The 27,734-nt window shown below is 37.8% G+C and overlaps 1 protein-coding gene across 1 annotated transcript; it reads right to left on the minus strand.

Moving 5' to 3' along the window:
• On the minus strand, positions 1–27,228 carry cacna1fa (calcium voltage-gated channel subunit alpha1 Fa). The gene is made up of 43 exons (XM_088007173.1): positions 27,124–27,228; positions 23,714–23,853; positions 23,489–23,634; positions 22,247–22,399; positions 21,973–22,169; positions 20,975–21,078; positions 20,717–20,859; positions 20,120–20,188; positions 19,976–20,039; positions 19,865–19,891; positions 19,160–19,320; positions 18,197–18,422; positions 17,917–18,124; positions 16,732–16,852; positions 16,562–16,634; positions 16,372–16,435; positions 15,263–15,320; positions 15,076–15,172; positions 14,862–14,991; positions 14,712–14,771; positions 14,506–14,612; positions 13,881–13,968; positions 13,047–13,525; positions 12,363–12,564; positions 12,085–12,243; positions 11,584–11,694; positions 11,418–11,501; positions 10,605–10,625; positions 10,385–10,519; positions 10,141–10,206; positions 9,979–10,070; positions 8,940–9,099; positions 7,276–7,403; positions 7,109–7,205; positions 6,410–6,512; positions 6,234–6,335; positions 5,058–5,182; positions 3,896–4,242; positions 3,140–3,286; positions 2,109–2,524; positions 1,518–1,630; positions 1,107–1,439; positions 1–661 (listed from the first exon to the last, which is right to left on the minus strand). Exons 1-43 carry the CDS (start codon positions 27,178–27,180, stop codon positions 458–460), a joined length of 6,117 nt encoding a protein of 2,038 aa, XP_087863299.1. The 5' UTR covers positions 27,181–27,228; the 3' UTR covers positions 1–457.
• Positions 27,229–27,734: the final 506 nt, after the last annotated feature.

Below are 27,734 nucleotides of genomic sequence, written 5' to 3' on the forward strand. Positions count from 1 at the left end.
TTGTTTGAGAAAACATGTTTTATTTGCTCAGAATGTAAAGCGACGCGGATGAACACACAATAATCAAGAAATACACAGCAGCCGTTTCAACGCTGCAGCTTAGAGGATATTCAGTTTAATTACATGTATCTAAAACAGATAATGCATTCAGATAGCATCTGAATTTAAAGATGTGTTATGGTATTTTTAAAAATCCTCTGTTATAATGATTTAAAAGCAAAAGTTTGACTTTATATAGCACTGCTGTGTGAATATAAAACTTCCTGAGCCTCATCTGTGTGCATGTTTTGGCATTCACAAACAAAAGCATTTCATACCCAACAGGATGTTTAAAAACTACAAAAACCTCCGCTCACACTCGATACTTGCTTTAAATAACTGACATATAAACACACTCTTATAAAATATTGGCTTCATGTTCTTACTGTTTTTCTTTTTGTTTTTGGCTTTGCTGATCTCAGTAAGAAATCACGCAGTTCATTTCGTCGGCGAGTTCGTCCTCGAAGCGGGTCAGGTGACTGGCTCCCCGCGCTATCAGGTCCGCAGCCGCGCTCTCCATCTCGTCCAGGCTCATGTGACACGCTTCGGCAATCTCCCGCTTGGCAAAGCTCACAAATTTTGGATCCCTGGCGTACATGCCGAGGCCCTCGGAGATCAAGATCTGTTGTTGGGAGAGTCGGAGAGATTAATATGTTGCTCATGTCGTGGTTATAAAACTATTTCAGATAAATAAAAAAGTAAAAAAAAGAAAAAGCATTCAGCAAAATTATATCGTTTCTCGCCAGTAGTCTGTGATTGCAGATCTAGTGATTGCAGATCTAGTGATCTACGATCGATTACTTTGGCCTTGCAAGTTAAAAACTACAGACTGATACAGTAAAGGAATGCAGAAGTTTAATTAAGTCTTAAATGTATTTCTTTACTGTTACTTTTCTGGTTATTCATAGATTTTAAGTTTTGAGAGTTTGTTTGCCGATCGCGTCTCGATTGGTTCTTAAAGCGACTAAACATGGCTTCCTGTGAACGCCATCAGAATAATATTTCTGAAAGTTCATTAAATGTGATGAATAAAAAATCATCTACATCACTTTGTGAGGAAAACGTACCGATTCGACCAGACTGTCTGCGCTGCCTTTATCTATGATGCTCTGGTTGGCCGCAGGCGGCATCCTGACGCTGGTGAAGGTTCTGGTCTGACCCGGGTACCAGCCCGGTCGCTTCCCTGCAGGGAGGCTGGCAGAGCCGTCGCACCAGAGCGGCTGACTGGAGCCGCTTTCTTCGTCCACCAGGATCATGGGCGTGTAGATGAGCTTTCCGCGGCGCGCGGTGGGGGCGATTATTCCTGGAAGGGGCGTGGCTCCGGCCGCCGCCGCGTTGGCCCAGGAGGCGGACGACATGGAGGACACGCTGCTGGGCCGGGAGTCCAGGCTCTGCTGGTTCTGGCAGACAGCAGCAGTGGGTGAAGACTAACTGGAGGAAGACGAGACGACGTGTGGTCACCTTTTCGTGGCTCTCACCTGCAGGCGGGATCTGGACGGAGATGTGTTCCCCCGGTAGCTTCCAGGGACGGGCAGGTCGTCAGCGCTGGACTGAGGCTTCAGACACTGGAAGTTAAACGCAGGTTTCCGACCTGAAGCAGCGAGAAACGATAAACGTCTGCAGCTTCAGTAACTGTTCGCTAGTAAAACCGACTCAGAAACCGACTGCGGGACTCTCCACTGTGAAAGAAATTATTCTGGATTTTTACATTTTTTTCTTTAGTTCATTTTTCAAAATAAGAAAAACATTTTATTACCTAAAATGAAACAAAATAGCAAAGGATGCAATTTTTCCTTAAATAAAGAATAATGTGTAAAATGTAAGACATAAAAAAAGAGCGCAGGATTATTTAAACTAAACTAAATTAAACTGTAATAAACTAAACTAGACTAAGCTGAGCCAAGCTAACATGCTAAGCTAAATTAAACTAAGCTAAGCTAAGGCAAACTAAATAAAGCTAAACTAAACTAAGCTAAATTAAACTGAATAAAACCAAGTTAAGCTAAGCTAAGCTAATTATATTAAACATGTTAATAACGCTAGTTTGAATAAATAAAATTGTTCTTGACCTTTTGGTATGGCAGGAAGTAATCGTCTCCTGACAAACTGGGCTCCCCTGTTCTCATTCTCGTTGTAGCCGTTCCCATTGTAGCCGTTCCCATTGTAACCAGTGTTCCCATTGTAACCAGTGCTCCCATTGTAGCAGCTGACGGTGCTGCCATTGTCATTGTAGCCGCTCACGGTACTTTCGTTCCCGTTGTAGCCGGTGTATCCGTTGCTGTTGTATTCGTTTGCGTCGTAGGGAGCCGGGCTGACGGCGGCGCTGCCTCCATTCATGTTGTTTTCACTATAGGCCTTGCTGATGAAGCCATTGGGGTCATGACCTTCATAGGGAATTTCTCCTATGCTGCTGGCTACGTCCAAACTCTGGCCGTTGTCTCCTGTTTCGGTTGGTACAGGAGAAATCGCCTCTTGATACTCAAACCTGCAAGAATGAAGAGGCAAAGCGGGGAAATATGGCATGTGGTAGTTCTGAAAAATGTTATTTTTTGTTTAAAGTTGACCTATGATGCTTCTTTGAACAGATTAAGGCAGGTTTATAAACTGTACAAAACATGTTCATTACATATTGGATCTAAAATCAATCTTAGATCATCAGATTTCTGTCTTGCCAATTCACCCTACTGTGAGCACCTTTCAGAATGAGTCGTTTTATGGCGTCCTGTCACTTTAAATCCAAATAAGCTGCTGCTGGCCACGCCCCCAAATCAAAGTTTACACTCCCTCATGAAAAAGGCTGCATACCATACATCTTTGAAAAGCAGAAGTGGAGCCTCCTGCACAACCAACAAGAAAGTATTAACTGTTTTCTGAATGCTTAGTCAACAATTAAACACTTGTCTTTTTCAGCAGCCATTGTACAGCTGAACAAATGTGCTGGAGCTCCACTTGGTTGCTAGGTAACGGGCCTGGACTCCAGTGGGGCTGCTAGCTAACAGCACAGTGACTTAACATTCCGGAGGTTTTTGAAACTGCTCATTTTCCAGACACATAAAAGGTCCCCATTAAAAACCTTAAATATTCAGACTCTATTCCTCACCCATCGACTGACGGTATGCTTGCTGCATACGCCTCACTGCTGTAAAACTGCTCTGCCGCTTCACTTTGAGTTGGAACGAGCGCATCTTTGAGGAAAAAGTCTTCTCCTCCCGATATCTCCGGTGGAGGTGGAGGAAGAGGCGATTCGCTGATGGAGAAGAAAGAACCGAGTCAAGAAACACCATAACATAAATCACCAAACAACGTGTCACCAGTATCAGCAAAGATGGGTTTATATATGACAAAGCATCAGTAATTTTCAAAAATTAGCTATTTAGAAAGATAATGACACTTAATTAAACATGAACAACCTACAGAAAGACTAGTTTCATTTCATCCACTGCTGTATTTTCTTTGTTGTTGAGTTTTTACTTCCAAAATTTCTTTTAAACTTTTAAAATGTTGAAACAAAAATCACGGTGGGGCAACTGGTGGGCTGCCGTAGCATCCCTGCCACCGGGCTTAGCGAGACGTTTGGAGGAAACCCAGAGACGGACCGAAATGTAAATAATTTTCAAACGATCAAAATGAAAATCATTCCTATAAGTAACAAAATAACAGAATCAGCATACAGAAAACTCTTAAAACTTTAACAGAAACTGCAGGGCAGAGAATCCAGATATTTTAAGTAGGAGTAGAAATACTTCATAATTAAATGACTCAAGTAAAAGTGCAAATGCTTCTTAAACTACAATTTTTCCTAAAAGTAGCTCAAGTAAATGTGAGTAACTGTAACCAGTTGCGATGCAGTCGGTACCTGACGGGAAGCGGTTCGGACCTTGCGGGCTGCTCAGTCACGACTCTCAGCCCGGCCAGCTCCGATCCGGGCCTCAGGTGTTCCTTTAGGGCCTCCACCTGCGTGGTGATCACCTCCCCGCCGGCGCCCCGGGGCGTGGGCTCCATGATCACCGCCGTCTGCTCCACCAGCAGGTCCAGGGGCGGCATCGGCGTGCTGGCGGGCGTGGGGTTCGCCGACGTCCCCGGCTCGCTGTCGAAGATCTCGTCGCCCGTCATCTCGCCCTCGGTGGCCTCCTCCTCCTCGAGGTCGCAGGCCATCGCCAGGCGCATCTCTGGAGCTAGGTCCTGGAGCGTCCGCAGCCCTTGCTGAAACACAGAAGGTGCTTACAGCAAATGCTCACAGGATGCATGCTGGGAAATCTATGATTTCATGATTTTTAGTATCAAAAACAAAAAAATTTACATTGAGAAATTTATCGATGAGAAACTAACTTGGAAACAACCCATGTATGTAGAAAGACGTTAAAAGCGATAAGCATGTTGTTTAAAGTTTATTGTATTAACTGATCCTGACATTACATTACAGCTTCTTGATTTATCCACATCTAATAAATCACAATTAGCTGCTGATCTGCCAAAAGTTTTTCCTTATTACTGCACACAGTTATTTAGATTTTCTTAACCTTTTTTCAGCTTTTTTCAGATTTTAACTGTGAACAAACAGCAGGGCTGAATGCAAATGTAGTGGAAAAACATACATTTACGCGCCTTTAGCGCCCCCTACTGGTAGGCGGCGTTTGTGCACTCAAGACGTTTAAAGCAGAAAGATTTTTTTTTTTTACAGACTCGGCAAATATTTTATCCTTTGTCAAATAATCATAATAAAAAGAGTACAAAAATAAAATCAATTATTTGAGTACATTTATATAATAGAGAAACAAATAACAGAGGTACAGTTCTGCTTCTGCAAATTCCTTTAATATGACTCTAAGTGGAATGTACTCTGTTCTTCCCTCTTTTAATTTATTAAGAGTTTAAAAACATTTAGCTGTGGTGCTAAATGCTAAAAACCAGATGTAAATGAGAAAAGAATCCTTTTCACAAACTTCACATAAAAAGAGACTCAGACTTTTTTTAGTTTGCGTTCATAGAAAGGATTTAAATTAAAAACTAGATCTTACCTGCAGTGCAGCAGCCTTGTCCTTCCTCTTGGATTTTCTTTCCCTCTCTTTCCTCTTTCTGTACTTTTTGAAGTAATCTTGGATCAGGAAACTGGCATAAAACTTTCCACAAGTCACCTCATCGCCTGACAAACGCAAACAGACATGCAAATATGAAAACTCAAGACAGCATTGTTTCCTTATGTTGAATAATTTAGAAATTTCTTAATCATCTTTCTGTACAGAAGAGGAATAGGGCCACCAAAAACTTAAATGAAATTCTGACTTTTTTAATCAGAATTTTAATTCTGTCAATCTGTCAAAATCCAAATAAATAACTAAACATTTTGAGGTGTGTGTCACTTATATTGCTATTAGTATGTGAAAAATAATTACATAACGGTTTCTTCCTTGTTGTAGAATTTGCAAACCTGAATTTTATCCACTCTGAAAGCCTGCAGCAAATTTATCTGGTAGATTTCAGTTTAACGACTAGATATGCCAAATGGTGCACGGACAATTATACAATTCTGATTCTTATAAAAAGTCAGAATGCTGAGAAAAATAATCAGAATTCTTAGATTAAAATCACAATTTTGAGGAAAAGTCAAAATTTTTAGATTAAGTAAGAATTCCGAGAAAAACTCAGAATTCTCATAAAAACTCAAAATTCTAAGAAAAAGGCAGAATTCTGAGAAAAGTAACCAGAATTCTGAGATTAAGTAAAAATACTGAGAAATAGTCACAATTTTTAGATTAAAGTCAGAATTCAGAGGAAAACAAGTCAGAGTTCTGTGAAAAAAGTAAGAATTCTGACATAAATTCAAAATTTTGAGAAAAAGTCAGAATTCTGAGAAAAGTCAAAATTCTGAGAAAAAGACAAAATTCCGGGTAAAAGTCAGAATTCTGAGAAAAAGTCAACATTTTTAGATTAAAGTCAGAATTCAGAGGAAAAAAAGTCAGAATTCTGTGAAAAAAGTAAGAATTCTGACATAAATTCAGAATTCTGAGAAAAAGTCAGAATTCTGAGAAAAGTCAAAATTCTGAGAAAAAAATCAGAATTCAGAGAAAAAAATCAGAATTCTGAGATTAATTAATACCATTATATTGCTAAAGCCATAATTATTTTTCTGTTTTTTTCAGTGGCCCTAATCCTCCATATTTCTGGGATTGGCGTTTGGCAGTTTTGCGTCTTGCCTCTAGGGGGCGGGATCATTTCATCGATGAGTTTAGGTTTTGTGTGTTTCCACAGCTTCTTGATGATAATCTTCAGCTCCTCGTTCTGCTGATCAACGGGACCTGGTGGAACCCAAACACAGATTTGTTAAATCAAAGACGCCGTTTGGCCACGCGGCTCCATGGATCCTCCCGACCTTCAGTTTTGATCTTCAGCGAAGTTCGGACGAGAGCGAACAGAGTGGCGTTGAAGGTGACGGTCCCGTCGGGGTGGAGGGGAACGTTCATGGCCACCAGCCTCTGAGGAGAAACGAGGAAGCAGAAAATATGAAATCTGCTCATTTCATTTCATACACTGCAAAAACACAAATGCATAACCGCAAATCATAATTTAAAAGTTACATTAATTGAGTTGGGTTTTATTTTATGATAAATAAAAAGTTTTATTTAGCATAAGATTAATAATTACACATGAAACTATTTTAAAAATATGAACTGGATTACATATTTGTGTCCAGTGGGATTTGTTTGCTTTACTTTCTGAACATTTTGGTCATTAAACACAGAACTTTACCTGGTACTTTTAATCCAGTTTCTAGTGAAAATAACTTTATACACGTGGAATAATACAGAACTAAAAAGCATTATATTTTAAGTCAATAATTCCTCAATATTGATAAATATTGGCAGATTATTTCTAACATGGGATCTAGTACTTTTTTTAATCAACACTGAGGAGTTATTGACTTAAAATAAGCTCCTAAATTAAGCTGAAAAGTTACTTGGACGTCAGTTTTGTCTTATTTTTAGTGCACTAATATATTTTCTGTGGAAACTACAGAAAAATACTCGGTAACATTTCGCGTTTTTGCAGCTCTGCACGTGCTCACTCTTACTTTGCAAGCAACGCGATGAGGACAAAGCTTTCCAAAGCCGAGAGGAGGCTGAATCCTGCGTAGCATAGTGACGACATCGATGTGCTTGATGCGACCTCTGCAAACAGAAAACGGGTGAGACAGAGAAGTTTGCTGTGGAAACGGTGAAGCTGGACTGTGAGACGCACGTGGCTTCTGGGTCGTAGTCAGACCAAACCCGCTTGAACTCGTCCAGGTGGTGAGTCCCCAGAACCGTCCAGTCTCGGGTCAGATACTCAAAGTTGTCCATGATGACGGCAATGAACAAATTGATGATCTGAGAGAAAAGAGAAGCAGAAAAGGAGTTTATATATGTAACAAAATGACTCTGCAGATGTATTACAACAAATTAAATATGACAGTATTGTGTTGTTTAAATATATGAAGAAAAGCTATTGTACACTGCAAAAACACAAAATATTACTGAGTATTTTTGTTTAGTTCTTAGAGCAAATATCTTAGCGCACTTGAAATAAAACAAAACCTAACAGTAACTTTTCAACAAGATTTAGGAGCTTCTTTTAAGTGAATAATTTCTTAATATTGATAAAACAATTACTAGTTCAACTGGTAGATTATTTCACTTATAGCAAGATATTTTTCCCAGGCTGTAAATAAAATAATTTACCAGATGAACTTGTTGAAAAGAAATTTATAAGTTAGTTTTGTCTTATTTCAAGTGTATTTGCAGTAGAAACTGCACAAAAATATTTTAAAATATGGTACAATCTTGTGTTTTTGCAGTGTAAAGGCAAGAATTAGAGGTTTTCAAGCATGTGTGTTAAAAGTTTGAGTTTGAATTTATTTAGTATTTTCTGTGATTCATGCAGGAACAACATTACAAATAGAGGCTCAAAAAGTTACACAAACACCTCCAGTATTAACTAGCTCAGAATTAGCCATGCTACCAGCAGGTTGACTGGGTGCACAGGAGAGTTGGGTGGTCCAGGGTTCTGGACGGGTCCACAGTCCATCACAGAGCCACACAGGAAAAACAACCAAGTAAAAGAAAGAGCAAAGGTCCTTCCAGCTGCACGTCATCCAAAACCAGATGGAACAATTGTCTTAAAAAGAAATTGTTTCTCAAATAAAAACAAGGAATTAAAGTTCACAAAAAAGCAAGGAAATAATGTTGGTTGTGCAGGAAGCTCTACTAATGCTTTTCAAAATGGACAGTTGTATAATTGGACATCTGTTTCCAGCCATTTTCATGTGACGGTGTAAACCCAGCAGCGGCTTATTTGGATTTAAAGTGACAGTAGCCCTAAAACATTCTGAACCGATCAGACTAAAATCTCATTTTCTAAGAATGACTGTGCAAATAAATTTAACAAACATGCTTTGTGTAGGCCACTGCTCTATCCTAACATGTTCAAGGGAGTTAAATCATATATAACTGATGATATGAAAGCCCAACCGTAAAACGTTTACTTTCCGTTTCTTTAGGTGTGCAGCTGCTGTTTGAGCTGCAGGTTTTTGTTCTGACGGCTCAGATTCACCTTCAGCCGACCGAGCTAGCATCTTAAAATAGCACAGGGAGCATATTAGCTCCTGTACCCAAATATGTGCAGCCCATTAAGCCTTTGTGATGCGGGCGTGCATCACCACTCATCTGTGGATAAACAAAACCGTCAGTGTGCTGCTGCTGAAGTGCTGCTGTCCCTATTTTCATCCAGCTTCGATTCCGCCTGACCTGGCAGTCGGTCGACGCTCAGGGTTTGAATTAATTGCAGCTAAATTTAGAGCCCGTAATCTGAAGACTATCTGAGTGAAGCGAGGGGAAAAGTAAAACGTCAGGTCAGCCTTCGCTCACCAGGTAAGCGCAGAGCATGAAGAAGCTGATGAAGTAAAGGTAGGCCAGGTTACTCCCGCAGGTGTACTCTTCGCCGGGCTCGACGTCGGCCTCCGGGTCGCAGCGCCGGCCGGGCAGCGCGCCCAGCATGATCTGCTGCCACTGCTCTCCAGTGGCACACCTGCAACACAGGAAGCAGTTTTAATTCAGCCTGGTTTACATGCTCCTTCAGGCTCATTTTGTTATGTTAACGACATCTATGTCTTTTATCGGGATTTTACGTAATGGATCAATACAAAGTGCAGCATTGGTGGGAGATGGAAGAAAACTGATGGGTGGTTTTAAACTATTAGGTGTAGTATGGATATGCATAGTGATAACTACGTTTAGATGGCTAGATGACTGACGGTGCGTTCACACCAAACGCACTTAAAGCATCAGGAGGTTTACAGTCAAAGTCTATGTGGAGGCGCATCGAGGCGCGTTTTGAAGCGCTTTGAGATTTTGACGCACATTAAGGGAATCCGACGTTTCCAACGTTGGAGATGGAAAATCTGAACTTTCGTCGCTGGACGCAGAGCATCACCCAATCAGAGAGACTCCGCTTTGTGGCGTAGTGGTACATCTTCTGACGTGATCTCAGATGAACTAAATTTCGCCGTTTGCTCTCGTCCTATAATCTACGACCAATCGAGTTACGACTACAGAGGCAGGATCCTCTTCCTGGATGAGGCTCAGCCAGGAAGTTATAACTTTTACGTTTTGAAAATACTTCCCCTCATTTGAGCTATCCAAATCCGACCAGCAAAAACGGTGAGTCACGTCAAATAAACGATAAATAAACATTGTATTTATTTAGACGAAATGTGCAGGAGGTGGTAGACGAGCATGAGGGACACCAAGAAGTCTCCTCCCAACTTTCAGTTTTACTACTCTTCAATTACGCACCACTTTGTTTTGTTTTTTTATTTAATCCTTGTCTTAACAGAAATTTCAGTCAACTTCCAGACCAATAAGGTTTAAGAACCGCTGTTGGAAGAAGCGAGTTGAAACGTCTTACCTAAAAAGAACCAGAACCGCCATGAAGAAGGTCTGGAAGTTGCAGTTTCTGTTGATGTCTGTGTCGTCATCGACGGCTACTTTCCCAAACATCTGGGAGGACAAACAGCAGAGAAACCGTCAACCAGGAAAAGCAGCGTTCCAACCTTTTCCAGAGACTCACCTGCATGCCGATCACAGCGTAGATGAAGAAGATCATAGCGATGAGGAGGCCGACGTACGGCAAGGCCTGGAGAGACGGAAAAAAAATAAAAATCGTCTCATGTCACGGTAAAATGCCAGCAGAATTTTACCGCATATGAATTTTATCACATTTATACGGTAAAATTCTGGCAACCACAGGTGTTTTTTTTTAATAGAGTATAAAAAAGTAATAAGACGATATTTGTGACAGAAGAGTCTCTGACCTGCAGGGATTTGACAAAAGTCCAGAGAAGAGTTCGGATGCCTTCTCCTTTGCTGAGCAGCTTCACCAACCTCAACACTCGGAACAAGCGGAAGAACGTGATGGACACTTTCCCGCTTTCTCCTTTTCCACCACCCTGGAAAAAACAAAACTATTTGGGTTAATATAAACCCTAATAGAAACGGGAGAAAGGTTTGACGACATCTTGATCCAATAATCACCTCTCCATGGCCGCCTCCTCCCTGGATCATCAGTTAAGCAACAGAGAAAGAAACAGTTAAAAATACATTGAATTATTTCTATTTTTAAACAATTCCTAATTGTTTCTGTATTCACCGTTGTTGACATCTTTTAATAATAAGGAACTACCTGATAATTACAGTGTAATAATGTTGTTAATTACATGGAACTAGCTTATTATCAGATTGTTTTCAAATAATTACTTTATCTTTAATAACTTTCTGTGAGCTGTTACAATCAGGTTACAATTAACATTTTATCATCAGCAGACATTAAGTCCATGGTTACACAAATTTAAAACAACAAAATAAATAAATCACAATAAAAATAGAAAGCACATTCAAAATATAAAAGTATGATATAAACATGCATAATATCCAATTTTTATTTAATAAATAATCAAAATGATCACATTTCTAAACATTAAGTTACTATTTTATTGCTAATATCTTAATACAAACGGTTACTAACTGGTAATTACATTGTAATTACAATGTTAATTACATATTATTATCAAGGTATTGGATGTTTACTACCAAACTATTTCCAAGTTGTAATTCTGCTTTTACTGGACGGCAACAAGAAGCCAGACTGAAATAAATTTATCTGATTAACATAAAATCAAGATAAGTGTTTATCTTTATTTTAGAAACACTTTAATAACGAAGCTGAGATTGTATTAATAGAAAGTTGAGTGGAAGGAAAAAATGTCATAAAGAGGTGCATAACTAACACATTCTAAAATCTTTTCCAAGTATTTCTTCCAAAGGTAAATGTGAGTGAAAACTCCTTACGCTAAATTCAGACACTGCGATGTCCAAGACGCTGCCGACAACAATCAGAGCGTCAAATGAGTTCCAGGGGTCGATGAAGTAATGCTGACAGATGAAAACAAGCAAACAGGAACGTGAAGTCAAAGAGTCATCACCAGGAAACTCGGCGTGCGGCGGGAAAACTCACATGAGCTCGAAGAGCCATCAGCTTGATGATCATCTCTATGGTGAATACCACGGTGAAGATCATGTTGAGGATGTCCATGATGGAGGTGAACAACTTCGACTGCTCATAATGCTAAAAACATAAATAAAAACACCAACGTGAAATTATTTTCAGGATTTTCTGAGAGATTCAGGAGAGAAATGTCCGGTTGTTACTAATATTATTATTATTTTCTTGTCATGTTATGAGTCCGTTTGTAACCTTTTTGTCTGTGTCAGGGGTGTCAAACTCATTTTCGTTTTGGGCCAAACCAAGATCCTGAATGCTCTTAAAGTTTTGAGAACAAAAGACATGAAGTCCTGCTTTCAGACTGAAGATGTGTGCTCTTGGATTATGGCAGGAAAATTCCCCCATATGAAATGTGCTATATACTGTAGATAAAGTTGTCTTGCCTACTGATTGCTTACTTCTTTGTTTTTGAAAATCTGTTTGAAATAAGTAACTCAAGTAGGAAAACGGTACCTGAACAGCCAGAGTGAGAGTGTTTCCCAAAATCAGCACAAACATGACATATTCAAACTGGCTGGAGTTGATGATCCTCCAGAACTTCAGCTGCGACGGGTTTTTAGGGATGTAAATCTTTATTGGCTGAGCTTTCAGGGCATAATACACACACTGCCTCTGCGTCGGGCGAAACAGAGAGAAAAACTGATCAGTTTGGATCAGTTAGACGAAAATACAATCAATTTATTTAATCTGAAATTAAAACAATTCAAATATCTTCAAAAAAAATGGCTGACTTGATTCTTGTTGAGTTCGCAGTTTTTGAACTCGGCCTCTCCTTGCTCCCGAAAAGTGATGATGACGAAACCCACGAATATGTTCATCATGAAGAAGGCGATGATGATGATGTAGATGATGAAGAAGATGGAGATCTCCACTCTGTAGTTGTAAATTGGGCCTCGGTTTATGGCGTTGGCATCCACGGCCCGGTACAGAAGCCTTCACAGAGAAGGAAAACACAAAACATGGCAATCTGGTTTCTGCACTGCAAAAACTAAATCTTACCAAGAATTCTTGGTCCAGTTTCTTCGACCAAAACAAAACAAACTTTTCAGCAGTAAATAGGAGCTTCTTTTTCCTTAATATTGACAAAAAAAGTACTTTGTCCATTGGAAGATTACTTCATTTATAACAACCACTTAGCATTGTTTGTTTATTTAGGTTTTTTTTTTATTATTGACCTTTTATAAGACTTTATAGTTGGTATTTAGGTATTGATATTCCGGTCTTCCAATAACGCAAAGCTATCAAGTGATATTTTCAAATTTCCTGTCAACTTTAAACATTTTTTAACTCATAAACATGGCGACTGGCTGGATGAATGACTGCCCTGGCGCACAGCGCTTTTTCTGTTGGAAACCCTGAATAGCAATAATAATAACGGTTATACGCTGAACTAGAAGAACAAACCCAAAACTCACTGAGGCCAGCCTTCAAACGTCGACACGGTGAACAGAGCCAGCATTCCCATCAGCACGTTGTCGAAGTTAAAGTCACTGTTTTCCCAGATCCTCTCTCTGACCATGGGGTGGTTCATGTCCCCGTCTTTATACACCACAAAGGTTCCCCTGGAATCACACAAACACACAACTTCGCAGTCAAATAAACCTAATTTCAGGAAGCTGTGAGAGCAAATTAAACTTACTTGCACTCGTCTGGAGTGTGTTTGGCTTCGTCTGTGCAGCTGTAGAATCGGCCCTGAAAACATCCAAACCAGAGAGTTTAGCCACCAGCAGCCGTCTCTGGAAACTTTCCGTTTATAAAGAGAAAAGACTGGCGAAGGTGAGGGAACCTTGAAAAGCTGCACTCCAATGCAAGCAAACATGAACTGAAGCAGAGTGGTGACGATCAGGATGTTGCCGATGGTGCGAATCGCCACAAAGACACACTGCACCACGTTCTGCCAAGACCACAAGCAGTTTTATTCAATAATCAAATACATTTTTATCAGCAATTTTTTTATTTAAAAATTTAAAAGTCTGAAATTTTTTAAATTAATTTTTTCTTTTAATTTAAAACCAAAATCATTTCGGTTTTAAATTTAAAAATTTGATTTTTTTTTAATTTAATATATATTTATATATATATATATATATATATATATATATATATATATATATATATATATATATATATATATATATATATATAAAATTATAAATCTGTATCAGATAAAATAAGAAACTAGAATATTGATTTTTAGAAGTCAAGTTATAAGAAAAAGAATAAAAGCGAGCCAATGCGGAGGCGTTTACCTTCAGCCCTTTGGCTCTGTTGATGGCTCGAAGCGGCCTCAGCACTCGGAGAACTCGCAGGATTTTCACCACGGAGATCGCACTCGAACTGGAAACAGCAAAACAAAGAGTTTAGACAATTATCCAGCTAAAGAAAATTTTTTAAAAATGGCAGATAACATAATTATGACTTTAAAACTCAAAATTATGACTGAAAGTCAAAATTCTTACTTCATATCTCAAAATTGGGAAGGAATATCATAATTCAAATTTAAAATTCTAACTCTAAATCCCATAGTTATGTCTGAGTTTGAAAATTATAACTTTGAAAGTCAAGATTATGACTTAAAATATCATAATTATGAATTAATCTCATAATTAGAACATCAAAATTATGACTTTGAATCTCGTAATTATGACTTTATAATTCTAAATGATATCTTTCAATCTCATAATTGTCACTTTAAAACTCAAAATCATGACTTCCTGTTGGACTTTTTTTTTTTTTTTTTTTTTTTTGTGGCACAAATGGGCTTCCATACAAAACTAAGCTAATTGAACCATTATTTCTTTTCCTTTGAGTTTCTGTCGCAGCTTCGTTGGCTTGTAGGATAATCTGCAGATTCTCGCTCATCTGTCTACTCACTGTAAGAAGAAAGACGTGAGCGACACACTGACGACCAGCAGGTCCAGGAGGTTGAAGGCGTTCCTGCAGAAAGAGCCGGTGTGAAGAAAAGCTCCATAAACCGTCATCTAGACGCGAAGGAGGCAGCAAAGAAACGAGATTAGGAAAAAAATCTTCTCTCAGTTTTTAAGCTCTGATTTATCCACTTTCATTCTGTCAGCCGTTACCTTCAGGACGATCTCCACCGTGAAAACCGAAGTGAAGACGTAATCGGCGTATCCGAGCACCTGACGATGACAGAAGCTAAAGTCAGATTTCAGTCGCATCGCCGCGGAAACGGGATTAGACGCTGACGTTAAGTGGCAGCCTGTCCTTACGATGTTCCTGAAAGAGTGGGATTTGATGGGATCCTCAGCAGCCAGCGAGATGCTGCTGAGGATGATGAAGATGAGGATGAAGTTGGTGAAGTAGGGGTGGTGAATGAGGTTGTGGCAGGCGACTCGCAAACTGAAGAACGAAGCGAATGAGAGGGAAGTCACACACGCTGCACCGGTTTGAGGGTTCTGTTAGATACGGACACTTTTCAGGTACCAGTTTTTCTTCCCAAGAATGAAGAAGGAGCTTCCGTCAGGAATCGGCACAATCTTCTCTTTGGGGCCGGAGAACTCGGGCTTCAGTGGAGCAACGCCTAGAATAAAGAAAACAAACAAGACGAGCTGCTTTAAGATGTCTGTCAATCAGCTGGTGTGTGACGTTTCTCCTAGGAAGAAAGACTCACCCTCCAGACCCTCGATGGCTCTCAGCTCCTCGTTTTCCTGCCAGTCATCCTCTTCGTTCTGAAGCCAAAAAACAAAAGGCCACCATCTTTATTTTACTGTAAACACAGTATTAAAGGGGACCTGTGTGTTTGGATAAGATTACCCCAAGCCCACTTATGCTGTTTTTGTGGTCACTCTAGAGGATTTAGATTTACCTACTGGAGGTGGAAAGGTCACTGCAGTTTGAACTCTGCTAGATAAAGGATGCACTACTTAATTTAAAACTAGATTAAATCAGATATGTGATGAAAAGCTCTGAAAATTGATTTTATAAAACCTGGAAATCTTTTATGACTTTTTTCAATCTACGTTCAACAAAAGTCCAGGAATAGCAGGTCCTTTAGGTTCTGGCAGAGCGGTGGATCCATAAATCTTGACATTGGTGTTTGTATGGTTTTAATTTATTTGTTTCATACCAGGCGACGGTATTGGATGTTGGTTGTTTATGGGATAGTCTCTTTTTCCTTCTTCTTCCTTGTTGTGATGTGTATATTTTTGTGCATATAATGTGAAAACCTGAATAAATATATTAAACACTAAAGAGGACCTATTGTGCAAAATTCAATTAGTATTTCCATTTGGGTCTCAGTTGCTTCTCAAAACAAGCCAAGTATTCAAAATAACCCACCTAGATGTTTTTGGTGTCAGGAAAATGAGCTGTTTCAAAAACCTCCAGACTTTCAACAGGCACTGCACCGTTACCTAGCAACCCAAGCGAAGCTCCAGCATGTTTGGTCAACTGGTTTTACCGCTGTACAATGGCTACTGGACCCAACCTGATCAAGAAAGCCTAATAAGTTACCTTTAAGTTCAGACCCTTGGACTTTAATATCAGTTTCTCTGTGGTTTTCCACAAATAGCTTCACGGTTCTGATGTATGACTCTTTTAAAAAGTTTTTACTTTATGTTTACTGATCAGGTAAAAATGCCTTACCAAATGTTTCAGGTAACTATTGAATCTTATATACCACGATTGTTGGAGGTTTGCTCTACCTGAGTTTCATTTCAGCATGGGCAAACGTCCTGCATTGATGTTAATATATGCAAGAAAAACTTAAACATGCTCTACCCCTGCATCTTCATCCTCTTTCTCTTCGTCCTCATCCCAATCCTCTTCTTCTTCCTTTTTCTCCCTGAATAAAAAAGGAAGCGTCACAGTTCGGCTCTGATAAAACCATTCTAATGTGATCAAAGCACAACCAGAGGAAAATATAAATGTTTTTTATAAGTGTCTGAGGTTGATGATTACTACGACTTACTCTACTGCTTTCTTTCCACCGCCGCTTGCCAAGTTATCCACAGCGATAGCCAAGAAGACGTTCAGCAGGATGTCTGATCCCAGAGTCAAGGAGTTGGATTTGTTTGCTTCTTCGTGGGACGACATTCACACAGAACTTGGATTCAAAGTTGTCATAGTGAAAAAGGATACAGTTACCACAGACAAAGAGGATGACGAAGTAAATGCAAACCACCATGTTAGGAAAGATCGGCCCGCCGTACGCCATGATGCCGTCATACATCACGGCGTTCCAGTCCTCTCCGGTGAGAATCTGCAACAGACAGGCACACATCGAAACCCAACCGGACAAAAATGAGAACTTCGAGTAGGGATGTTGATTAATGTTTTTTTATTATTATTATTATTATTATTATTTCGAAAAGATTAACTAATAACGCCCGTTTAGACCTTCTTTCAGTGTTGTAGTTTGGACCCGATCCAGCAGAGGGCGCCGCTGGACAAACTTAAGAGAACGGAACCGCTGATTTAGAAACAAAGATGGCGGCAGGCCAAATCAAAACGGGAAAAAGAAACGGTCCAGAGTCCGGTGTGGGGTGCAAAATGCTCTTTATGCGGTTCTATTTTGAAATATAAACACTCTTAAGTTTCACTTTAATCGCTCTCATTCAGTCGAACTGCATGACTGAGCAACAACAACTTCTCCTTCAAAAATTATTGATGTGCTACGAAGACGAGGGACAGAAAAGGAGAATCCTTAACATGTAAGATGAGAAAAAAAAACTATGATCCTAATAAGCACGGTTGCTTTTGAGGCTGTTGTGAGTTAATAACCTTCATGGTGTCAAGTTTTAACATTGCATAACATCTCTGTAAATGTTTCACGTGTTATTATTTTCATCTTCTATTTTTCTACACAGCAACCTAAGAGTGTTCTGCCTTTTCAAATTTTATCATAAAAATATATAATACAATTATTTTATAATAAAATACAACTATTTTAGTGGGATTTTCAAAACCCCTCGCCAAGTGATTAAAAGCTTCTGGTTCTGAAAGAAAATTCATGTATCTTTCTGAAGATGTGCAGATATTCTGTAATGTGTCAAAGTTTATTCACGTGAGAAATAATAAGTAATACAGTTGATACAAAACAGTTGTAAAATATATATTTTTTGTTTTTTAAATTTTGTATATTATAAAAAACGTAGCCCTTTGTGTTATGGGAAGACGGTCGTCACTCTTGTTCGAAGAGGAAACTCAAGTTTTTAAGAAAATGGCCGCTTATCAACTCGTTAGCTGATCAATACAATTAATTCATTAACTGATAACTTCCCTAACTTCTACCATAGAGAATATCACCAGATAGATGTAAATCACCTGGAAACATGTTAACAGAGCCTGAGGGAAGGAGTCAAACGTGCTTCTCTTCATCTGAGTCTCGTCAAAATTGAACTTCCCTCCAAACAGCTGCATCCCCAGCAGGGCGAAGATGATGAGGAAGAGGAAGAGCAGCAGCAGAAGGGAGCAGATAGCTTTCATGGAGTTGAGCAGTGAGGTGACCAGATCAGAGAGAGCAGCCCAGTGCCTGAAGACGGAGAAATGAGGCTGGGATGCATGCAGGAAGCAAAGTTTGATCTGAATGTCTGGTTCTGCTTACCGGGTCATCTTGAAAATCCTGAGCAGCCGGATGCAGCGCAGCACGGAGATGCCAATGGGCGGGATGACATCCATCTCTACAAGCAGCGTCTCGAGAATGCCGCCACACACCACGAAGCAGTCGAAGCGGTTGAACAGGGCCATGAAGTAGATCTGAAGACCGAAGGCGTACATCTTCATCAGCATCTCCAAGGTGAAGAGCAGCAGCAGGATCTTATTGGCTCGCTCTGAGGAGGCGGAGAAGATGAATCATTCACTGCAAAAACACAAAGTCTGACCAGGTATGTTTGGTCTGGTTAGGGTTAAGGAAAATAAGGCAAAACTTACAAGTAACTTTTCAGCAAGATAGGAACTTGTTTTAAATAAATAATTCTTAACTACTGATCAAACCACAAATGTCAATGTATTTTATTGGAATTAACAAATAATAATACTTAGTATAAATGGTCTAGTCAAACCCCAGACCTACATAAAAATGAGAATCTGTGACAAAACTAGGAAATAAATGTTCACAGAAAGTCCCAACAAAATACAATGAATTTTCTGACTAACATGGCAAAAAGCATTCACCACAAAAACACAAAGTCTTACCAAGTATTCTGGTCTAGTTCTGCTGCAAATATTTTAGTACACTTGAAGTATGACAAAACTAATTCACAAGTAACTTTTTAGCAAGATATAGCAGCTTGTGTTAAGCCAATAATTCTTTAATTTTAATGAAAATGCTAGTTCTACTGGCAGATTCTTAAACTTAATACATGGGGAAATGTTTTAAGTGAAATAATAAATATTAAGGGAGTATATTCTTCTAAAAATTAGTTTGTCTAGAAACAAAATCGTCTCAAGTTTGTCTTGAAACTAAACAGAAAATACTTGGTAATATTTTGTGTTTTTGTAGTGTAAAACTCCAGTGAGTCATAAGAATCTGGCAGAAGTAAAGTTTTTTTTCTTTCTTTTTAATTACCCTGCATTTCTGTGAGCCATTTTGGCTGTCCGTAATGCTCCGAGGCGCTGGCCACCGTGTTGAGGAACACCAGCAGCAACACCAACCAGTAGAAGTTGGTGGTCTTCACTGCAACGCGGCAGTTTTTTCTCATTGTGTGGTTCAGCTGGCACAACTGGTCACTAAAAGACAAATACAGCTTGTGTGTTAAAAATGAGGCTGGGTAAAATGGCTGAAAGATACATGACAATATAAAAATTTCATATCAGTCTACATCGATAATATCAAATGGCTTTTTGTTCTAAATATCTGGAAAACTCGTGGCAGTTATGAGGCAAAGTGGCGGAATCTTAAACTGCTGCTGCGGCAGTTACTCAAGTTGTTGCTAGGTAACCAAGGACTGGTTACCTAGCAACTTTTCTTAGCTAGTCGTCAAAGGCTGAGCGGCTATAATGATTGAAAAATAAAAACACTGTGATCAATTAATAAAGAAAATGCTAAATATTTTGGTATCTATACAGAGATAATATGAATCCAACATTCACAATGACTTTAAATAAAACGATCTGATCCTAAAACAGTGAGTCAAACACTCCACTGAACTATTACATCTGATTTTATTTTTCCATGTTTTCCAGTTAGTGCTAATTATTAAGACAAAAAATAACAAAGAAGTTCAATGAATGTGAGTGGTGCTCACAGGTTTTTACAAAAAAAATGTCTCACCAAAAGCTGTTGGCCATCATCTTCGCCCTTAAAAAAGAGAAAATGGGAGGCACGTTAGCACAATAGTTAATTGATTAATTACTGAAATTTGTCTTTCCTCTGTTGCCTTACATGAGTGAAGCACAGAAGCCACTATCATCGTCGAGATATGCAATATCATCGTCAGAGTCCGACTCTGTTAAACATACAAAATAGTCTGAACACTGTAGCAGCTGGAAATAAAATAAACAGAAAAGGAGCTCATGGCTTTCATACCTCCTCCGTCCTCCCTGTGTTTGTACCAACCAAACTTCTTCATCATCTTTTTCTTTGCAATTGCAGCACCTTCAGAAATGCAAAAAAGATTTTTTATGGGATGCTGCAATTCAATAAGGTGTGTGTTTGGTGGAAAAACTACAAAAGAGGATCAGGGCCACCAAAGAAAAAAAAATAAATTCTGACTTTGATCCAAGAATTTTGACTTTTTTCTCAAAATTATCACCTTTTTCCTCAAAACTATCACCTTTTTCTCTGAGTTCTTACATTTTTTCCTCTAACGTATCACTTTTTTTAAATCAAAATTTGGACTTTTTTTGTAGAATTTAGACTTTAAACCGACTTCTACTTTTCCTTCAGAATTCTTAATTTAACCTCAGAATTCTAATTTTGTGTTAATCTATGTCAAAATCCAAATAAATAACCAAACATTCTTACGTTTGTGTCAGTAATATTGTTAGTATGTAAAAAATAATCATATAGCTGTTTCTTCCTTGTTACAGGATTTGTAAACCAGCATTTTTTCAGAATTCAATTTTTTCTTTTTAGTGGCACTAGCACTCTTCCGCAGAAACACTTTAAACACTTTAGGCTAACGTTTGTTTCCTTCTTCATCCACATCCTCGGCTTCTATGAGCCAGTCCATGTATCCGATCATGTCCTCCTCCATCTGCTTGCTCTCCTGAGCTTTCTGCAGCTCTCCACGTGCAACAGCCTTCTCTCTTTCTTTGGAAAACTCGCTGTAAAAGATAAACACTTGAAAGTTTACCACATTGTGCTACGAGAGCTTTATCAATGTTCAGAAAGTGTGAGATTGAGAGAAAAGTGGAAGTCTGCGAGACAGCAACTACCCACCCGCTCAACACACCCAATACAAGGTTGATGATAAAAAATGATCCAAAAATGACTAAAGAAACAAAGTAGACCCATGGAATGTCGAAGCCGATGGCATCATTCATCTGTGCAGAAATAAAGAAAAAGCCCATATTTATAATGCATACAAATATAACATGCAACCCCCATAAAGATGCATAAACATCCACATAAAACCATCTGAGTATTTCATCAACATAATCTCACTACAAAAACACAAAATCTTACCAAGTATTTTTAATGTAGTTTGTAGTGGAAATATCTGCCAGCAGAACTAGAATATTCTCATCAATACTAAAGAGTTATTGACTTAAAATCAAGCTCATATTTCTGGTTGAAAAGTTACTTTTAAGCTAGTTTTGTCTTTTTTCCCCCCCAAGTGTACTAAAATATTTGCACTAGAAACTACTAGACCAAAAATACTTGGCAAGATTTTGTGGTTTTGCAGTATTCATATGAAAACTTTAGGACAACTATTATTATTATTAGTATCAGTATTTTAAAAATCATTTATGCTCGCTAAATGTATGTCCTCCTTTATTGCCACAAAGCATAATTTCTGATAATTATCTACAATAGGAAATTTGTTACAATGTTTACAGATCCACCATTTTATTTCTATTTTTTTATTTTAATTTAAAGAAAAACTGAAAACTTTAGTAAAAAGAGAATGAATACATTCTCTTTTTACTAATTCCTTAGAATGGTGATATTTGTGCAAAATTAAAATAAAAACGTAGAATCCAACCTATGGAAGAGAATTACAAATTAAAAATAATTTTTACTTTTTTCCTCAGAATTATGACATTAATCTTCTAAAATTACAATGCTTAGGGTTAAAGTCAGAATTCTGAGGGGCGGGGGGGGGAAATCATAATTCTGACTTTTTTGTTGTTTTTCAGTGGCAATAATGTTCTTCCATACAAACATAAAAACCACTGATCTGAAGCGTGGGAGTTGTGCATGAATGTGTTTTTTACCCAGTAGAGAACGTCTGTCCAGCCCTCCATGGTGATGCACTGGAAAACTGTGAGCATGGCAAAGAAAATGTTGTCAAAGTTTGTGATGCCGCCGTTCGGACCCTCCCACTTCCCTTTGCATTCGGTGCCATTGGTGACACAAAGACGTCCGACTCCCGCAAAAGCACACGGCGATGGATCGTCCTCCACCATGAGGCCTGCAGGAGATGGAAGAACATGAGGAGGAGGATGATGAAGGCAGAGACGTTCTGGGGAGCCCAGACAGCGGACCGACCCGTGCTGGTGTCGAAGCACGTCTTGTGCATCCTGCCGAGGAAAAGCTCCAAGCCGATGATAGCATAGATTATGATGACGAACATGACGAGCATGCCGATGTGGAGCAGGGGGACCATGGCCTTCATGATGGAGTTCAACACAATCTGCAAACCTGACAGGACAAAATGATCATTCAGCTGAATCCAGGGTTCCCAAACCTAAACCTATTAAATATGTAAACATCAACTTTTACAATATTTTTATTCACTGTTCAATAACTATCACTTTCGTTTAGCATAAATGCCAACCTCATCTTATTATCCTAGTTAGCAATGAGGGCTGTAGTGGAGTATTTTATTATCAGGACTTTAATAAGGTCATGTTTATGTCATTACGTATTACCCGGTAATACATAATGACTTTTAAAGTAATGTGTGATATTTTATTTTAATCATAGATCAAATTTTATTTTATCTCTACAGTATTTAGGCATTTTGTAGCGTTGTCCTCTACAGCAGGGCTGCCGCACAGTTCCTTTGGTCTTTTTCAGAAACATGTCTGTGGAGTTAAATTGGGGTGAAAAAGCTTGTTAAAAAACAAAAAATTAAATAAAAAGAAAAGATTTCAAACTGAAAAAAAATTTGACAAGTAGTTTTGAACATTTTTCTCAATTTCAAAATTATTTTTCAATTTCAAAAAATAATTTTTCAGTATAATCTTTTTTTCAGTAATTTTTTTTCTTGTTTGAATAAACTTTATGACCCCAATTTAATTCCATACTTGTTAATTTCATGCTTACTGTGCTATTTTGAGGAGCAAAACAGTTTGGCAAGTTTTCCTGGCAGCCAGTCAGAAAGATGAACGTGGCACGTAACATTTCATTAAGTTACTTTAACTCCCACATCTACTTTCTCTGATCGTTTTCCTGTTTTCTTTAATTTAAGCTAATCTCAAGAAAACAAACATCCTTTGAATTCACAACGGCAGGCATTTCTTGGCAAACGATGAAAACGAAAACATTTTGTTTCTCAAGATTAACTCCCTAAAATGTCCGCTCTTGGCCTCTGTAGTAGTGATTGAAAACCAAATCGTATCTTATAACAAAAGAAAATTTTAATACGTTTATGCGATCCATTTTTTTTATTTTAAATTTTTTTTTCTCATCATCCCTCCAACTTTCTGAGGCTCCAGTTACTAAACGACGAACAGAAACAAAAGCCAGCTGAGAAAATATATAGATATAAAACGAATATATACGTACTCGGCACGCCGGATACGAGCCGAAGAGGTCGCAGCACCCTGAAAGCTCTGAGAGCTTTAACATCCAGGCCTCCGGGTTTTCCTGCAGCATGGTGGGCCTCGCCCGGCTTATGGTCCGTCATTCCCTCCGCTATCACACTGAACAACCTGCACAGAGGATGGCATCAATGTTGCTCCATAGGTTTTATTTAAGAGCGATAGCTTTCGATGGTAAATTCTGAGATACCCGACGATGACGATAATAAAATCCAGCAGGTTCCAACCGCTGCGTATGTAGGCGCTGGGGTGCATCACTAAACCGTAGGCAAGGATCTTGGTGAAGGTCTCTATGGTGAAGATGACGAGGAAGACGTATTCGACTTGTTCCTTAAAATCAGAGCACAGGTTTGGTGGATCAGTGAGAAAATGCATCACCACTTTGGTATTTTGTTGCATAGTGGGATTATTTGTTTGTAAACATGGCGGATGCGTTTGCAACGTGACAGCAGAAAGAGGCGAACGGCCTTTAAATTGTCACTAGTTGCCATGGTAACCCACATGTATTTTGTTGTTTTAACATTAGCCAGTATGTTGTTGGTGAATGGGATACATAAGACGGCATTCTAGGGACACTGCAGATAGAAAAAAGGAGTACATTTAAGCCAAAATGCTCAGAAACCTTTTGGATAATCCCAAAACTTTTCTAGAAAAAAAGGAAATATTTGAGCTTCAAAAGTCAAAAATTTGCTACAGAAAACTCGAAACGTTTTCTGATTAATGTCAGAAGTTTTCAGGAAAAAACTTGAAAATTTCTAAGTTCTTAAAGTTGAAAGCTTGCTAGAAAAAAAATCTGAAATTTTTAGAATAATCTCAGAAATCTTTATGAAAAAACAGAAATTTCCGAGCTCATAAAGTTTAAAGTTAGCTAGAATTTTTTTTTAAATATTTGATTGTCAGAAAATTTCTAGAAAAAACAGGGACATTTCTGAGTTTGAAAAGTTGAACATTTGCTTGAAAAAACTCAGAAGTCTTGAGTTGAATCTCAGATCGTCTATAAATAAACTTGGAAATTTCAGAGTTTCAAAGCTGACAATTTTAAAACTGAAATTTTCAAACATGTTTAGCTAAAATTTCTGAAATTTATTTCAGAATCTCTTAGTTTTTTGATGAAAATTAACTTAGCTCTCAATGAGATGCTCTCAAGTCTCAAGTCCCTCTAAATAAGACAAACATATCTATGGTTTAATTTATTTGAATTGCAAAGGACAAATAAAATACGACCATTTCTTCCTATTTTGGCTCACACTAGCAGAAAATTAACAGTGCAGAACATTTTCAAAAACTCCACCATTAAGAACAGATTTGTTCCTGGTGGTAAGATGACCTCCTTTCGCCAAGAGAAGATCAGTTAATGCTGGAGCTGGAATGGTTTTCTAACCTGCAGCCTAAAACACGCTGTCCCCACTTCGCTTTGCTGTGAACTTTCAGGTTAATGCCGCTAATTAATGCCGCTTGGACTTCACCTCAAACTGACACAGTTACCCTGCAGCAGTGGTGTAGTTTAACATAGCAGCGCAAGTTATGTTCTTCTCTAAAACCTGTTTATATATAAAAAAGACGAGTAAGAGATAATAAATCCCTGCGACAGATCGTATACAGTCAGCTTAACTCATCTGTGAAATCCAATAAAGGGATCTTCAAACATTCATCCTGCTGTTGGTGTGTACATGTGCATGTGTGTGTGTTGCTTTAAAAACACTTAAACTGCAATTCCAGCTTGTATTTTGAACAGGGCTCAAACGATTAATCGTGATTAATCAATTATTGAAAAATAATCGTCAACTAATTTAGTAATTGATTAATTGTTAACTGGAGGATACAGACTCAAAACAAGACTTTTTGCTGAAAGAATAACATACTCACAGTGATAATTAAGACACAATTTTACAAAAAATATATATAAAATTGGCATTTAAGATAAAAGAAATACTTAAATATGTTGTTCCCAGAACTCCTGAAGTGGCATAGTTTTAGATTTACCACTTTCAAATTCTGCAAAAACAAATAAACAAACAAACAAAAAAACTTGTATTAACTCCCCCCCCCCCCCACAAAAGCCAACGGAGTAGCTCTACACTATTTTTATTATGCTTTGCTTCAAATGATCAAGCATACACTAACAAAATGCTGTTATTACATTTTAGTCAATAAAATATACATTTTCTTATTTAAAAATGGATTCAATTATTTGTTTATTTGGATTTTTATGTATTTCTAATATTGTGCAAAAATACGTAAGTGGTTAAATTAACAATTAGCTAAATTTGTCAATTGTGTTGCCTGATTAATCGATTAATCATCAGAATAATCGATAACTAAAATATTTGTTAGTTGTAGCCCTAATTTTTAATATCTTTTACAATATTCACTCTTTAAAATGACTGCTCCTACAATATGATCTTAGCCATATTTCCTCTATGGATGACATAAATATTTTAATTAATTATTTAGTCAGGCTGATTAGTTTCTTTCTACAGACTAAGATTTAATTTCAGATTTTTTAGTGTAAAAAAACTGCCATTAAAGAGGAATAAGGATGCATATTGAGATGGGAGGAGTAGAGACAAAGCAGATGGTTGGAGTTTAAGTAAGTCATGACCTCTGACAAGCTCGTCCAGCGAAGGTCACACTGCATCTCTAACACCATTACCTCCACTTGAATACTGGTTAAACTGCTGCATACCTACTCACTCTTCTTCAGAACAATATAACTCATTTTATGCTTTCCACAAACTGTTAAAAAATATTATTTTTAACATTTCTATTACAAAGTCCATCTTGCTGTATGTTTAAAATCGCCTTTTTCCGAAGCTGTTTGCCAAACATCGTGTATAAAAAGGCCATTCTCTGTAATTTTATGGGTTTTATTTGGATTAAATTCTATGAATCTGTAACAGGGTTTTATTTTGACATCACTACAGATGTGAAGTTTGTCCAAATTTGCTTATTTATTCTTAGAATCTATTTTGTTAGGTAAATAAGTTGTTTCTCCAGACATTTATTGGTGCTGTTAAGTTCTGTTGGCAGTTGGTGGTTACCATAGTAACCGGTAACCGACAGCTCCTCCCCTTTTTTTCCAAGAGACTTTAACCAAAAATATGTTTTCACTCAAAAAAATGACTAAAAGATACTCACAAGTAGCACTGAAGCGATTAATCGATTTTTGAAATAATGGTCAACTAAAACAACAATTGATTAATCATTAACTGGAGTATTCAGATTCAAAAAAGGTAATTTGCTGAAAAAATCAACAACATATTTAATGTAATAAGCCAAAATTGTATAAATATATAAAATTTGAATTTAATATAAAAACACCTTTGTCTGTAATATGTTTTACCCAAAACTCCTCAAGTGGCAAAGGTTTAGCTTCATCCAGTTCAAATTCACTAAAGGAATGTTAAATTGTTAAATTGTAGGCAATGAAATATTTATTTTGTGATTAAAAATGGTTGAATTATCTGTTTATTTGCATCATTTAATGTATCTCTAATAAAAAGCTCAAGAGATTTGTGGAAAAATCTGTAGAATGTGCCCATTTTTATCCGATGAATATAATCGATTTTTAAAATAATTGTCAGCTGCAGTTTTACTTACCAGCTGGTGGTTGGTGGGGTTGGAATCATCATCTGGATATGGCTTTGTGACCCCCATGGCCACACAGTTGGCAAAAATAGCTAAAAGAATGAAGATATCAAAAGGCTTGGAGAACAGGGTTAAGGTTTTAACGAGAAAAAATCTGCAACCCAAGACCAAAACATGTTATCTGCTTTACATGTTTGCAACATGTAAAGCATTGTCAGCGTGACCCATGGTGCAAAGCTACGGCGCGTAAAAAGACGTTAAAGAAAAAAAATATAAAAAATGTCTCTGTGAGAAAATGTGAATATGTACGAAGGCTTATTAGGACCATTTTTAATAGAAAACAAAATAGGAGTCAGTTTCCATCAAAAAATTCTGCCAAAGGAAAAAAAAAAAACAAAACGGAAATTTCTGAGTTTCAAAAATAAAAATTCTAAATTTGCTAAAAAAAAAAAATCAGAATTTTTTTTTTTTTTTAGAAAAACTAAGAAATTTAAGAGTTTGAAAAGTTGAACATTTGCTTAAAACAACTCAGAAATTTTTTGATTAATCTCAGACATTTTCTAGAAAAGAATGTGGAAATTTTAGTGTTTCAAAAGTTGAAAATTTGCTAGGAAAAAGTTAGG

The sequence above is a fragment of the Poecilia mexicana genome, unplaced genomic scaffold (genome assembly GCF_051168715.1).
Source record: "Poecilia mexicana isolate PSO_F unplaced genomic scaffold, ASM5116871v1 scaffold_7, whole genome shotgun sequence".
Lineage (NCBI taxonomy): Eukaryota > Metazoa > Chordata > Actinopteri > Cyprinodontiformes > Poeciliidae > Poecilia > Poecilia mexicana.

Bases quoted from the DNA above. Each gene is read 5' to 3' on its own strand.
- cacna1fa (XM_088007173.1), bottom strand. From the start codon at position 27,180: ATGGGGGTCACAAAGCCATATCCAGATGATGATTCCAACCCCACCAAC. The intron at 19,892-19,975 runs GTAAGGCAACAG...CTCTTTTTTAAG, and splicing joins GGCTTCTGTGCTTCACTCAT to GGCGAAGATGATGGCCAACA. The intron at 9,100-9,978 runs GTAAGACGTTTC...CCTGTGTTGCAG, and splicing joins GCGGTTCTGGTTCTTTTTAG to GTGTGCCACTGGAGAGCAGT.